Genomic DNA, 14,034 nt, shown 5'->3' with positions numbered 1-14,034 from the left:
GCTCTTTCTTTTTATTTATTTACTTATTTATTTTTATTTTATGTACATTGGTGTTTTGTGTTTTTTGTTTTTTGAGACAGGGTTTCTCTGTACAACAGTGCAGGCTGGCCTCAAACTCACTGAGATATGCCTGCCTCTGCCTTCTGGGATTAAAGGGGTGTGCCACCACCACCCAGCTTTAATCCCAGCACTTGGAAGTCAGAGACAGGTAGATCTCTGTGAGTTTGACGCCAGCCTGGATTGCATAGCAAATTCCTTACTTACAGGATTGTCATCAAAATATAAAAATATTGTACCACCAGGTGGTGGTGGCACATGCCTTTAATCCCAGCACTCGGGAGGCAGAGCCAAGCAGATGTCTGTGAGTTCGAGGCCAGCCTGGTCTACAGAGTGAGATTCAGGACAGGTTCCAATACTACACAGAGAAACCCTGTCTCCAAAAAACAAAACTAAATAAATAAATAAATAGTATTTAAAGAGCCTGGCACAGGGCTGGAAAGATGGCTCAGCAGTTAAGAGCACCAGCTACTCTTCAAAAGAACCCAGGTTCAATTCCCAGTACCCACATGGATCAAAGTTGCCTGAAACTTCAGCTCCAGGGGATCCAACATTCTCTTCTGGCCTCTGTGAGCAGCTGCACAAACGTGACAACCTTTCATACAGATACACATAAATAAAACAATTTTTTTCTTTCATCAGCTTGATACAGTACAAATTCTTATCCTAATAGTGAAATGTTTCACTAGAGTTTGCCCAGTGATTGGGTAAAAACAAAACTTATAAGCCACAGTCATCCTAGGGTGCCCCCTGCTAGGTAGCCTCCCTGGATCTGTGTGGGTTGCAGTCTGATTGTCCTTTACTTTATATCTAGTATCCACTTATGAGTGAGTACATACCATGCTTGTCCTTCTGAATCTGGGTTACCTCACTCAGGGTGATATTTTCTAGTTCCATCCATTTGCCTGCAAATTTCATGATGTTATGGTTTTTCTCTACTAAGTAGTACTCCATTGTGTATATGTACCACATTTTTTTAAATCCATTCTTCAGTTGACAGGCATCTAGGTTGTTTCTAGGTTCTGGCTATTACGAATAATGCTGTTATGAACATAGTTGAGCATGTATCTTTGTGGTATGATTGAGCATTCCTTGGGTATATGCCCAAGAGTGGTATGGCTGGGTCTTGAGGTAGATCGATTCCCAATTTTCTGAGAAACCACCATACTGATTTCCACAGTGGTTATACAAGTTTGCACTCCCACCAACAGTGGAGGAGTGTTCCCCTTGCTCCACATCCTCTCCAACATAGACTGTCATTAGTGTTTTTGATCATAGCCATTCTGACAGGTGTAAGGTGGTATCTATCTCATAGTCATTTTGATTTGCATTTCTCTGATGACTATAGATGTTGAGCATTTTCTTAAATGTCTTTCAGCCATTTGAGATTCTTCTTTTGAGAATTATCTGTTTAGCTCTATAGCCCATTTTTTAATTGGATTGTTCAGTATTTTGATGTCTAGTTTCTTGAGTTCTTTATATACTTTGGAGATCAGTCCTCTGTCAGATGTGGGGTTGGTGAAGATCCTTTCCCATTCTGTAGGCTGTCGTTTTGTCTTATTGACCATGTTCTTTGCCCTACAAAAGCTTTTCAGTTTCAAGAGGTCCCATTTATTAATTGTTGCTCTCAGTGTCTGTGCTACTGGGGTTATATTTAGGAAGTGATCTCTGGTGCCAATGTGTTCCAGACTACTTCCTACTTTCTCTTCTATCAAGTTCAGTGGAACTGGATTTATGTTGAGGTCTTTGATCCACTTGGTCTTGAGTTTTGTACATGGTAACAGATATGGATCTATTTGTAATCTTTTACATGTTGACATTCAGTTATGCCAGCACCATTTGTTGAAGATCCTTTTTTTCCCCATTGTATAGTTTTGGCTTCTTTGTCAAAAATCAGGTGTTCATATGTATGTGGATTAATGTCATCCTTTCATACAGTTACACATAAATAAAACAATTCTTTAAGAAAAGGGAGAGGAAAACCTGACATGGATAATAAATGCTGACTTTTGGTAGTGTTACCAAGATTTCCTCTTATTAATATATAGTATTCTCCAAGAAAAATGGCAATTTCACACAGTGTTATTTCAAGAACAGTATTGGTACATATACGCCATAAATGTCAGCTGAGCTTATGTGCTTTCACCCTGTCACCCGCCAAGCAATAGAAACTATATAACTCTTTCTTATTTACCAGCACTCATGTTAGGAAATATTTGGAGCTGGGTGATGGTGGCGCACACCTTTAATCCCAGCACTTGGGAGGCAGAGGCAGCCTCTGTGAGTTCGAGGCTAGCCTGAGCTACAGAGTGAGATCCAGGACAGCCAAGGCTACACAGAGAAACCCTGTCTCAAGAAAGAGAGGGGTCGAGGGAGGGAAAGGGAAAAGAAAAGGAAAGAAATATTTGGGCCTGGAGAGATGGCTCAGCAGGTAAGAGCATGGGCTGCTCTTGCAGAGGACCTGCACTTGATTCCCAGAACCTGCACACAGACTCACAACCATCCACAATTCCAGTTTCAGGAGGATCCAATGCCCTCTTCTGACCTCTTTGGGCACCAAACACACATACAGACATACATATAGGCAAAACACTTATACACACAAAGTAAATAAATCAACTAAAAAAGAAAGCCAGGCGGTGGTGGTGCATGCCTTTAGTCCTAGCAGAGGTAGGCAGATCTCTGTGAGTTCAAGGCCAGCCTGGTCTACAGAGAGAGTTTCAGGACAGGCTCCAAAGTAACACAGAGAAACCCTGTCAAAAAAACAAAACAAAACAAAAGGAAGGGAAGGAGGGAAGGGAAGTGAGGGGAAGAAGGAAGGAAGGAACAAGAAAGGAAGGAAGGAAAGAAATAAAGAAAATAATTTTTAAAAGAGACTAGGAACTAAGACTGTGAGGTCTGTACTGAATGCTTGCTTAAGTAATAGTTCAGGCTGAAAGTAGTAAAGTGTGGGGGTCAGCTTATGTGCTTGAACATTTTTAATGCAAACTTGTCTTGTTGGTTTCAAATCTGATCCACAAACATGTAGGTGGGGAGAAGTGGGAACATCCCCGCTGGGACCACAGTCGACACCGACATCACCCACCCGTACGAGTTTGACTTCTATCTCTGCAGCCACGCAGGCATCCAGGTAAGTCTGCGCCTACATCCAGTGTTTCCATGTAGAACTTTGGTTCTTACGTGGTTCTTTCAGAGCCTCAGCAAAAAGAATAATAATATTTTCTCTGCGTTCCTAGTTATGTCCACATGTAACTTTTAGTAAGGGAATCCCTTCCTTTTCCTTCCTTTGAAAAAGAAATATTTCTATGAAAATAGCAGGATTAGCTTAATAGAATAAGTCTCCCTGCATTTGACCCTTGATTTAATGCAAAACTTAATAAAATTTTACTTACTTATATCAATTTATATCAATAATGTTATTATACAAAATAATAGGTTTTATTATGGCATTTTCATACATATGTGTCATTCTGCTTGGTTATCATTCATTCTCTTCCCCTAACACCCCATCCCCAATTTCAGGTCACGTGTTTTCTGTTACCTTCTCTTTCTCTCCATCAATTGAGATCTCTTCCTCCCTTCTCATTATCTGCTTTCTAGTTTTATGATCTGCACACACACATGTGTAAATAAACACATTTATATGTATATATACATATATATACACATAATTTTAAATCTCAATTTCACATATAAAAGAAAATATCTGGTGTTATCTTTTTGAATCTGGCTTATTTTGCTTAACATAATGACTTCCAACATCATAATCTCACTTTATGACTCCATACAGTTCCACTGCATACTGGATATGGTGGCACAGGCTTGTAATCTCAGTACTTAGGAGGTTAGGCAGAAGGATTAGGAGTTCAAAGCCAATCTTGGCTACATAGTGGGTGTGATGCCAGCTGGAGCTTCATGAAATCCTGTCAGAAACAAACAAACAAACAAGCCGGGTAGTGGTGGTGGTGGTGCACGCCTTTAATCCCAGCACTCAGGAGGCAGAGGCAGGTGGATCTTTGTGAGTTCAAGGCCAACCTGGTCTCTAAAGCAAGTTCCAGGAAAGGCGCAAAGCTACACAGAGAAACCCTGTCTCGAAAAACCAAAAAAAAAAAAAAAAGACAAACAAACAAAAAATGCATATATGTACCACGTCTTCCTTATCTATTCTCTGCCTATGGACATCCAGGCTAGTATCGTTTCCTAGCTATACTCACTACAGCAGTAAACATGAGTGTACACAGTATACATATATACACATAGGCAAAACACTGATGAATACAACATAAAATAAGTAAACTAAGATTCCTGTCCTGATTTCTTTAATGACCTACTGATCACTCAAGTGTGGACTTTTCAGTCCCTGTGCATTTGTATAGAGTCTGTGGTTTTTCTTGCTATGGATTTCTAGTTTTGTTGCTCTATGATCTGAAAAGACAGAAGAAATTATTTCAAGTTTTTGTGCTTGGTAAGACTTGATTTGTGAACAATTTATCAAATAAATAAATAAATATCTTAAAAAAAAAAAAGCTAAAATCCAAACATGATGCTGCATACTCACAATCCTAGTACATGGAGGCTGAGGCAGGAGGATGTAAGTGGAAGTTTCTGTCCTGCCAGCAACTTCAAATATCCAGTAGCCACTTCCCAAATTACCACACAGAGGCTTATATCAATTATAAATGCTCATCCAGTAGCTCAGGCTTAATACGAACTAGCTCTTACACTTAAATTAACCTATAACTCTTATCTATGTTTAGCCATGTGGCTTGATAACTTTTCTCAGTACAACATTCTCATTTTGCTTCTTCTGCATCCAGCTGGCAACTCCTGACTCTGCCCTTCCTCTTCCCAGCATTCTTAGTTTGGTTGCCCCACCTACACTTCCTGCCTGGCTACTGGCCAATCAGCGTTTTATTAAACCAACTTCAAGTGGCAAATCTTTACAGTATACAAGAGGATTATTCCACAGCACTTCCACCTTTTTGTCTAATTAAAAAGGAAGGTTTTAACTTTAACATAGTAAGATTATATGCAACAAAAATAGTTATTAAGTAAGAATTACAGTAACATCTAATCCATTTGCATTTGGCAAAATTAGAGAAAATACTTAATTATCTATCTTGATGAGTCTGAAGTTTTGTATCTAGTTTACTTTCTATTATATCTAAAGAAAACTATCATTATAACTATTTAGTGTTCAGCTCCATTAAAGACTCCAGAAGGGTAAAACATTACCTGTGGTGGTATTCTAATTGTACTGAAATGTGATTTACAATCAAAATCACATTTCAGTACAATTAGAATACCACCACAGTTACTTAATGACAGGAACCTCAAGCTGCCTGGACAATCACCCAAAGTTCCTCTGCAACATTGGGGCATCCATCTTTAGCCTACAGGCCTAGCATATCTGACAGACTTACTCATGAAGCGGGATTTTTGAAGGACTGTCACACCTTATCTTGGCAAAGTTCTGCAGTCGCTTTCTATTGTGTCCTGTTTGTCCAATTTGTACAGAATACTGTCAGTAGTTGAGTCAAGGGTGCCTTCTTTGTCCACATGAATGGCTTTTGCCATAAAAAAAACTCCATATGGAGTTTCTTGAATGCCCATCATCCTCTTTGAAGTAATTGGTACTGGTACTGCCAGGAGCAGATATGTCTCACTATCAAAAAATGCCTAATTTCTTAAAACATTTTAAATGCCATATTCTATAGGTCTTTTTTTTTTTTTTTTTTTTTTTTTTTGGTTTTTTGAGACAGGGTTTCTCTGTGTAGCTTTGCGCCTTTCCTGGAACTCACTTGGTAGCCCAGGCTGGCCTCGAACTCACAGAGATCCACCTGCCTCTGCCTCCCAAGTGCTGGGATTAAAGGTGTGCGCCACCACCGCCCGGCACTATAGGTCTTTGAAGTGTTTAAAGATTACCTACCTATCTGAAATATATCTCTGTATGACTTTGAAAACCTGACTAACATGACTATAACTGGAATGTTTCTCTCTGGGTCCCACCAAGCCCCCTCAGTCCCACAGCCCACTTATAAAATAATCACTCAGAAACTTGTATACTTATAAACTGTATGGCCGTGGCAGGCTTCTTGCTATCTGTTCTTATATCTTAATTAACCCATTTCTATTAATCTATAACTTGCCACGTGGCTCGTGGCTTACCAGTACTTTACATGTTGCTTGTCCTGTGATGGCTGGCAGCGTCTCCTTCCCAGGCTTCCTGTTCCCAGAATTCTCTCTCTTTGTCCCACCAATACTTTGTCCCACCCAATCAACACTTTATTTATTAACCAATCAGAGCAACACATTCACAGCATAGAGAACATTTCACAGCACATGAATATAAGTTTGCTATTATCTATGACTATTAATCTGTATTTCTTAATTATATATTACATTTTTAAATGAGCTGCATAAACATAATACCCTAAACAAGAGTAGAACTATACATATGGTATAACAAAATTAACCTTAAATTTGTATCAATAAACCAAAATCCATACCAATGTAAAATATGTAAGATTAATAGTTGTATCCATAACAACTTGTAACCAACCCCCCTAAACAATGACAAACATAATTTATTTTTGGCAATGTGGACGTAGTTCTCAAGATGGCTTCCTCCTGATTGGAGGTGCTGGTAATCTTTGGGGGACCCTGAGAAAATTTAGGATTATGGTCAAGTTCTGACTAGAGTATTCTGTGAGGCTGGATCATCTCAACTAGCAGCCTTGAAGCTGTTTTGAATGCTGCATCATCTGGGCCATTTTTTTTGGTGTCTGGTCCCCTTGTTCTGAAAATATATAAACTTTTAAAGGTAACTTACATTTCTGAATTAATACAGATGTAAACTGTGCATTATACATAAGCCAGTCAAAGATAATTTTCTATTTTATGTCTGAGCAGGTAAACTTTACATTATATGTCTTGTAGGTAATTTTAGGTTTATCTTCCCATGTCTGTAGTTAGAATTTCAGAGGGTCTTCCTCGATCAAACCTGATTTTTCTTAACCCATAGTCTCTCATTTCCTGTGGAAATAAAAACACAACTCCTCCCCCAAAGTAACATATCTTTTGACCTAAATTTTGAAGTCAAGATAATTTAAAAATATGTAGGTTGGATTAATCCACCAACATTTATAATCAAATGTCCTAGGCAGCTGTTGCTCCTTCCTCAGCAGTCACACAATTCAAATACAACACAATGACACACAGGATCCAGACTCTCTATGTATTCTCCATCTTTACATGGCCTTTTTTTTTTATATTACTTTACTCTCTTTTTAAGGACTTTATTATTTTAAAACTATGTATCTCTTTTTTTATGACTGTTTATACCTTCTTTTCGCTCCCAAACCCATATATATTTTTAAACACACTGTGAACCATTTAGAGGTTTTTTCTTTTTATCTGAATCTGTATTTACTGCATATCTCTTTTTCTGACCACATAGGCCTTTAAGCTGGTAAGCAGGAGTGGCTTAGTCAACTGGCTCTGCCCTATTCCTTGGTTCTGAGTGCCTAGCTTCATGGCAGAGGTACTGGTAGGAGCCATGTTTATCACCCCAACTCTGGGGATTTTCTAGATCCATGCTGCCACCGAAGTAGCGTGTTGCTGGCTGCTCATAAACACCATATAAGTGTTTGGTAGTAGAGTCTCTTAAAAGAGCCACCCATTTTTGCCACTAATGCTGAGTCAGGAAGCTGTCTCTTAAAGGAGCCATGCCTCTGCTCACCACCAGCAAACAGAGTCCACCTGAGAAAAAGCGGTTACCAGGAAGCCAAGTTTGTCTTCATTTTTGTGTGTTTAGAATCCTTTTTTAAGCTTTCTCAGGTTTTATATGGAAATTCTTTCCAAACATTTGGACACTACATGTAGGCAGAAGTTTCTGTCCCGCCAGCAACTTCAAATACCCAGCAAACACTTCCCAAATTACCACACAGAGGCTTATGTCAATTATAAATACTTGGCCAGTAGCTCAGGCTTATTACTAACTAGCTCTTACACTTAAATTAACCCCTAATTCTTATGTTTAGCCACGTGGCTTGGTACCTTTTCTCAGTATAACATTCTCATATTGCTTCCTCTGCATCTGGCTGGCAACTCCTGACTCCACCCTTCCTCTTCCTAGTATTCTTAGTTTGGTTGCGCCACCTATACTTCCTGCCTGGCTACTGGCCAATCAACCTTTTACTAAGCAAATTTGAGTGACAAATCTTTACAGTATACAAGAGGATTATTCCATAGCAGGAGGACCATCTGAATTCAATGCAAACCCAAGCTACATAGCATGACCTTGTCTCAAAAACCAAAAATAAGTAAAATATAGGCAGGTATGTAGCTTAGTGCTGTGCCTGACATGTTCAAGACCTTGGGTTTAATCCCTAGCATTGGAAAAAGAGAGGGGGAGGGCAGAGGGCAAATAACAAAATCCAAAAGATGGAATAAAAATGCTAATAATCATGACAAAAATGTTTAATCTCACTAGCTACCAGAAGAATGCAAATTAAACCTACATTAAGATTCCATCTCAAAAAAAAAAAAAAAAAAAAAAAAAGATTCCATCTCGGGGCTGGAGAGATGGCTCAGAGGTTAAGAACACTGGCTGTTCTTCCAGAGGTCCTCAGTTCAATTCCCAGCACCCATATGATGGTTCACAACCATCTGTAATGAGATCTGGCTCCCTCTTCTGGCCTGCAGGGATACATGCAAACAGAACACTGTATACATAATAAATAAATAAATCTTAAAAAAAAAAAAAAAAAAAAAGTAAAAAAAAAAAAAAAGATTCCATCTCACCCCAGTCAGAATGGCTGTCATTAAGAAAATAATGAACGGGCTGGCGATACCATTCAGATGTTAGAATATTTGCCTGGCATGTAGGAAACACTAGGTTTAATCCCCAACACCCCATAAGCCATGAGCTTGTGCATGTCAGTAACACCAACACTCTGAAAGTGAGGGCAGAAGGGTAAGAAGTTCGGGGTGACCCTTGGCTACCTAGTGAGGTCAAGAACAATCTAGGATTCCTAAGACCTTGTCTGGGGCAGGCAGGAAGGAAGAGGGAGAGAGAGCACAGCAACAGATAGTGGCAAAGAGAGACCCAAAGAAACCATACATGCTGGTCTACAGCACTATACACTAGTGCAGCTCTCATAGAAATCAGTGTATGGAGAATCCTCAAAAAAATTGAAAATAGAACTACCACCCAGTGCTACCACTCCAAGTCAGTGTACCAGAGACACTTAGACACCGGTGTTTACTGCATTTACTCTAGTCACAATAGCTGAGTTATGGAACTAACCTAGGTGTCCATCAGTAATGGAATGGAAATAAAATCTGGAGTATATATACACAATGGAATTTTTCTCAGCCATAAAGAAAAAGTTATATTATTTACATGAAAGTAGTTGCAACTGGAAATACTCATGTTAAGCAAATTAAGTTTCAAAGAGAAAGCTATTGCATACTTTTTCTCATCTGTAGGTCCTAGATTTTATATGGAGAGGTTGGAAGGATGGCTCATAGGTTATGAGCACTGGCTGCACTTCCAGAGGACCTGGGTTTGATTCCCAGCCCCCACCTGGTGACTAACACCCAGCTATAACTCCAGCTCTAGGAGAATCCAGTACTTTCTTCAGACCTCCACAAGCTCCCATCATGCATGTGCTGGACAGGCACGCAAGCAGGCTAAACACCCACATACATAAACTAAAGTGATAATAATAAATGCATTTAGATTTTATATAGACACGTAAAACCATGAATGTATATGAGACGAAAGTAGACGTGAAACTGTCTAGGGACAGAGGGGGAAAGGAGGGGGTACAAAGGGTGGGTTAGCATGCCTAAAGTAAGTTATATACGGCTGTGACGATGGTCTTCTGTAACGAAGTACACGTGCAACCAAGATACACCAATGAAACATGTGCGTTACTGTAGTGCGAATCCTAATTGGGCTTATTAATAAAAACCCGGAGTCAAATATCAGGATGAAAGTTGAAAGATAGAGAAGCAGAGCAGCCAGCCACTAGAAAGACTTCTTACCTCTAGGAATCCTCAGACTGAAAGGAGCTCCTGTCTCCACCCTGCCTTATCACTTCCTGTTTCCTCCTCCCAAGTGCTGGGATTAAAGGTGTGTGCCACCACTGCCTGGCCTCTAGTGGCTAGCTCCGCACTCTGATCTCCAGGCAAGCTTTATTAGTTAGAGCAAAACAAAATATCACTACACGTTATTACTGTGTGTGTATGTGAGTATTAATATGGCAGCAGGGTGTACATGCCATTGCACAAATGTGGAGGTCAGAAAACAGCTTTGTGGATCCTGTTCTCTCCATCCACCTTTACATGGGATCTAAGAATCAAACTCAGGTCACCAGGCTTGTGCAGCAAACACTTAGCCAGTGAGCCATCTTGCCAGTCCACCAGTGAAAACGGTTTAAAACGGAGTTTAGAAATCAACAGACTGCACCATTTCCTCTCCATAGGGAACTAGCCGTCCTTCACACTACCATGTCCTGTGGGATGACAACTGCTTCACTGCAGATGAACTCCAGCTGCTGACTTACCAGCTCTGTCACACCTACGTACGCTGTACAAGATCCGTTTCCATCCCCGCACCAGCGTACTATGCTCACCTGGTGGCATTCAGAGCCAGATATCATCTTGTGGACAAGGAACATGACAGGTAATATGAAAGCATAAAGAGTGGGGGTTCTCGAGCCAAATCGAATGCAGTCTGGTTCCCTTAGGCCATTTCTGTAAGCACCTCCACGTATGTACATACCCGTCTGCCTAGAGTCTTGCCGTTCAGAACTAAAGTTCCACAGGCTGTCAGACAGCCAGCATGCTGTGTGGAAAGTGATGACAACTGATGGCCCAAAATAAGGTTTTCTACAAAAACACTGTGCGGGTTTACTAATAGAGTGAGCTGGGGCTGGAGAGATGAATGGCTCAGCAGTTGGGAGCACTGACCGTTCCCCTAGACCTGGGACCTGGGTTCAATTCCCAGCACCCACATGGTGACTCACAGCTGTCTGTTATTACAGTTCCAGGGGAATTCATGGCACATGGTGCATGGAGGGGTGGAGGGGGATGTGCAGGCAAAATATCCATACACATTAAAAATTAAGTAAACCCTTAAAAAACATAGAATAATCTAGTAACTTAGTTGCTTCCCCAAAGTACCCAAGGAAGATATTGTTAGTAATGTATGTGTGTGTGTACATATTAGACAAAAATGATATAATGTCTCGGATTATTTCTAATTAATCCTGAGAAAAATGAAAGAACCAACTAAAATTGGCCATATTGAAGCTAAATGATGGACACCAAGTTCATTATACCAGTTTCTCATTGCTGGTATTTTTGGAATTTTCTACAACATGTACTGTTCTTCAGAATCACTACATGAGGACGGAAGGTTTATGCTTGTGTTCATTAACCCTTCTCTTACAGTGCTGAGGGAAGCCACGTTTCAGGACAGAGCAATGGGCGGGATCCACAGGCCCTTGCCAAGGCTGTACAGATTCACCAAGATACCTTACGCACAATGTACTTCGCTTAACAAGTCCAAGTGTATTCTCTGAGAGGAAGAGCTGAAAGACCAGTCAACATACAGTGTATGTTCAGGGGAATCGGATCCCTGGGGACACTCCAGCCACACAGAAGCCAACACTCTGTAGGGTCTGGGCCTTTGTTGATTCCCAGGAATCTGTTCCCTTTGTCGAGGAACGTAGTACCGTTATGCACTAGGAAGCAGCAGCTGCTTTTCTGCAGTCTCCTGTAGGAAGCATCGCGGTTGTTTATTTTCACTTCTTACTGTCTAGCCCTCTTAATGCCTTTACCTCAAGTCGCTTGGCAGCACAACTGTCTTTGCAAAAGAGTCAAGAAAGCGTGAATGATGGTTTAAAACGCAGACCTACACAAGTAATGATTGTTCAGTTATATGTGCAGAAAAGAGCAATGTGCATTCATCTATTCTTGTAAAGGAGTCTGTATTTTACATACACACGGGTGTACTTCATGTGCATATATATCTAGATCTAGATTAATGGTATATATGTGTCTGTGTTCCAGTTCATTCCACTGACATTTCTGTCACTCCCTACTTGCCTTCAGCATCTACACTTTTGTCCGTATGGCTACAGATGACACTCACATGTTCTCATGTATGATTCATTGGAAGTAAAGCGTGGCAAACTAGATTTCTGTTGTTACCTTAGGTCCCCTACTCCTAGCTCCCATCTCATACACAGTTCTGAGTCCTCGGCTCCTGGGGCCATGTGTGCGAGTGTCTGCTCCATCTTGCCCTGGACTCACCTTTGCCATGTGTGCACTGTGTATAGGAACAGTGGCAGCCGGAGGATTCCTCTCTGTAGTGAGTGTGGTAAAGCTGCTATAACCACAAAACCTTGTCAGAAGACTTTCTGATCAGTGACAAATGTTCTAAAGCCTCTGTTTGTATGAGTCATACCCGGAAATCCCTTAAAGCTTGTATAAAGGGTAAATATTTTAAAAATCTGAAACTCTGTAGGATGGAAAGAGAAAAGGAATTAGGGGTTTTGTTTTTTGCTAGTTTACTTACTGCCCTCACACCTTAATGTGATGTTCATATATATTTTATATGTGTATATATGTATATATATAAACATATATGTATGTTTCAGTACAGCTCCTTTTGCTTTTGTATTAGAATAGTGCTTTAACAATTATAAACTGCAATGACTATATCTTTTATAGAAATGTAATCATGTTTAAGGACAGACTAGTTTCGCTCTATTTAGTGCAATAAGCAGTTTGAAAGGAAAGTTGTGTCTGTCATCTTCACCATGGACCACAGGAAGAAGAGACACCTCTGTTATTTTAAAGGGGGCAAAGTAATACAGCCTTAATGTCAGCAGGAGAGCTTCCTAATTTTCAGTTTTAAAGCATGTCCTTAAAAATCACAGTCAAGGAAGTAAAACCGACTAAAAGAGCCTCACTAGAGACCAGAAACACAGCTGCACTTCAGTTTTTAAAAATAACAGTGATAGCCAGGTGGTGGTGGCGCACACCTTTAATCCCAGCACTCGGGAGGCAGAGGCAGGCTGAGTTCTGAGTTCTGGGCTACAGAGCAAGTTCCAGGACAGCCAAAGCTACACAGAGAAACCCTATCTTGGGAAAGAAAAAAAAAAAAGACAGTGAACAGCTTAAGATTTAAATTTTTTTAATTATTTAAAATAGATCTTAATTGTTGAAGAATTGTGCTTCTTTGACCAAAAGGAATCCAGAAAATACTGGATGATTTTTTTTTCTATATTTTCACAGATGTAACTTTCTCTTTAAAATTAAGATGATGGTGACAAAGGAGTTTGGGACTTTGATCATTTAAAATTAGTTAAATTTCTGAAATATGGGGGAAATCTTTAAAAACGTATTTTTCTCCACTTCTTTAGTCAGTACCTTTAGCTGATAACTGTAAGGCTGTCAAAGCTGAGTTTCCCAGTAACGTTGGGTTCAGGGAGCTTTGTACTTTGTAACTCATGAAACTTGCGTTTGAGTTTTCTCTGTTCTTACCACACTAGTTCTGAGGACAGACAATGCAGATGTTTGCAGCTGGCACTGTCAGCCCTTCAGAACTCCATCTGCATGTGAGAAGTGATAGGTTTAGGTCTTCATTTTTGCTCTTACTTTCAATCCACTATTATTGCCAATTTACTGTATTTTGAGCCTAAAATCTGAGCCCGTGTCCTCCCCATAGGCATGAAATCTTTTGTCCTTCTGACAGAAAACTAAGTACTGTATTTTTTACTTTTATTGCTTTGAAGAATCTAAAATGCAATTCTCAATACTGTTTCAAAGCACTTTACAAAAGATATTTGTGTAGTTTGTACATTTTTTTTTCCTTCCAAAATTCTCCCATCTCCTCCTTGACAAAAGAAAAATTCCTTAACACATATTTGGGGTTGGTTTGTTTGCTTGCTTGTCTTG

The 14,034-nt window shown here is 40.0% G+C and overlaps 1 protein-coding gene across 5 annotated transcripts in view; it reads left to right on the top strand.

The window, feature by feature from the left end:
* Positions 1-12,052, top strand: part of LOC102922064 (argonaute RISC catalytic component 3) — a 99,841-nt gene extending 87,789 nt beyond the window's left edge. For all 5 annotated transcript variants that reach the window (XM_042271872.2, XM_076565066.1, XM_076565068.1 and 2 more), the window contains 3 exons: positions 3,086-3,187; positions 10,551-10,750; positions 11,521-12,052. In XM_042271872.2, coding sequence (XP_042127806.2) covers positions 3,086-3,187; positions 10,551-10,750; positions 11,521-11,629 — 411 coding nt within the window. In that variant the 3' untranslated portion in view covers positions 11,630-12,052. The remainder of the gene's footprint in view (positions 1-3,085; positions 3,188-10,550; positions 10,751-11,520) is intronic.
* The last annotated feature ends 1,982 nt before the right edge of the window (positions 12,053-14,034 follow it).

Source organism: Peromyscus maniculatus, chromosome 2, assembly GCF_049852395.1.
Source record: "Peromyscus maniculatus bairdii isolate BWxNUB_F1_BW_parent chromosome 2, HU_Pman_BW_mat_3.1, whole genome shotgun sequence".
Lineage (NCBI taxonomy): Eukaryota > Metazoa > Chordata > Mammalia > Rodentia > Cricetidae > Peromyscus > Peromyscus maniculatus.
This window is presented reverse-complemented; position numbering and strand designations above follow the sequence as displayed.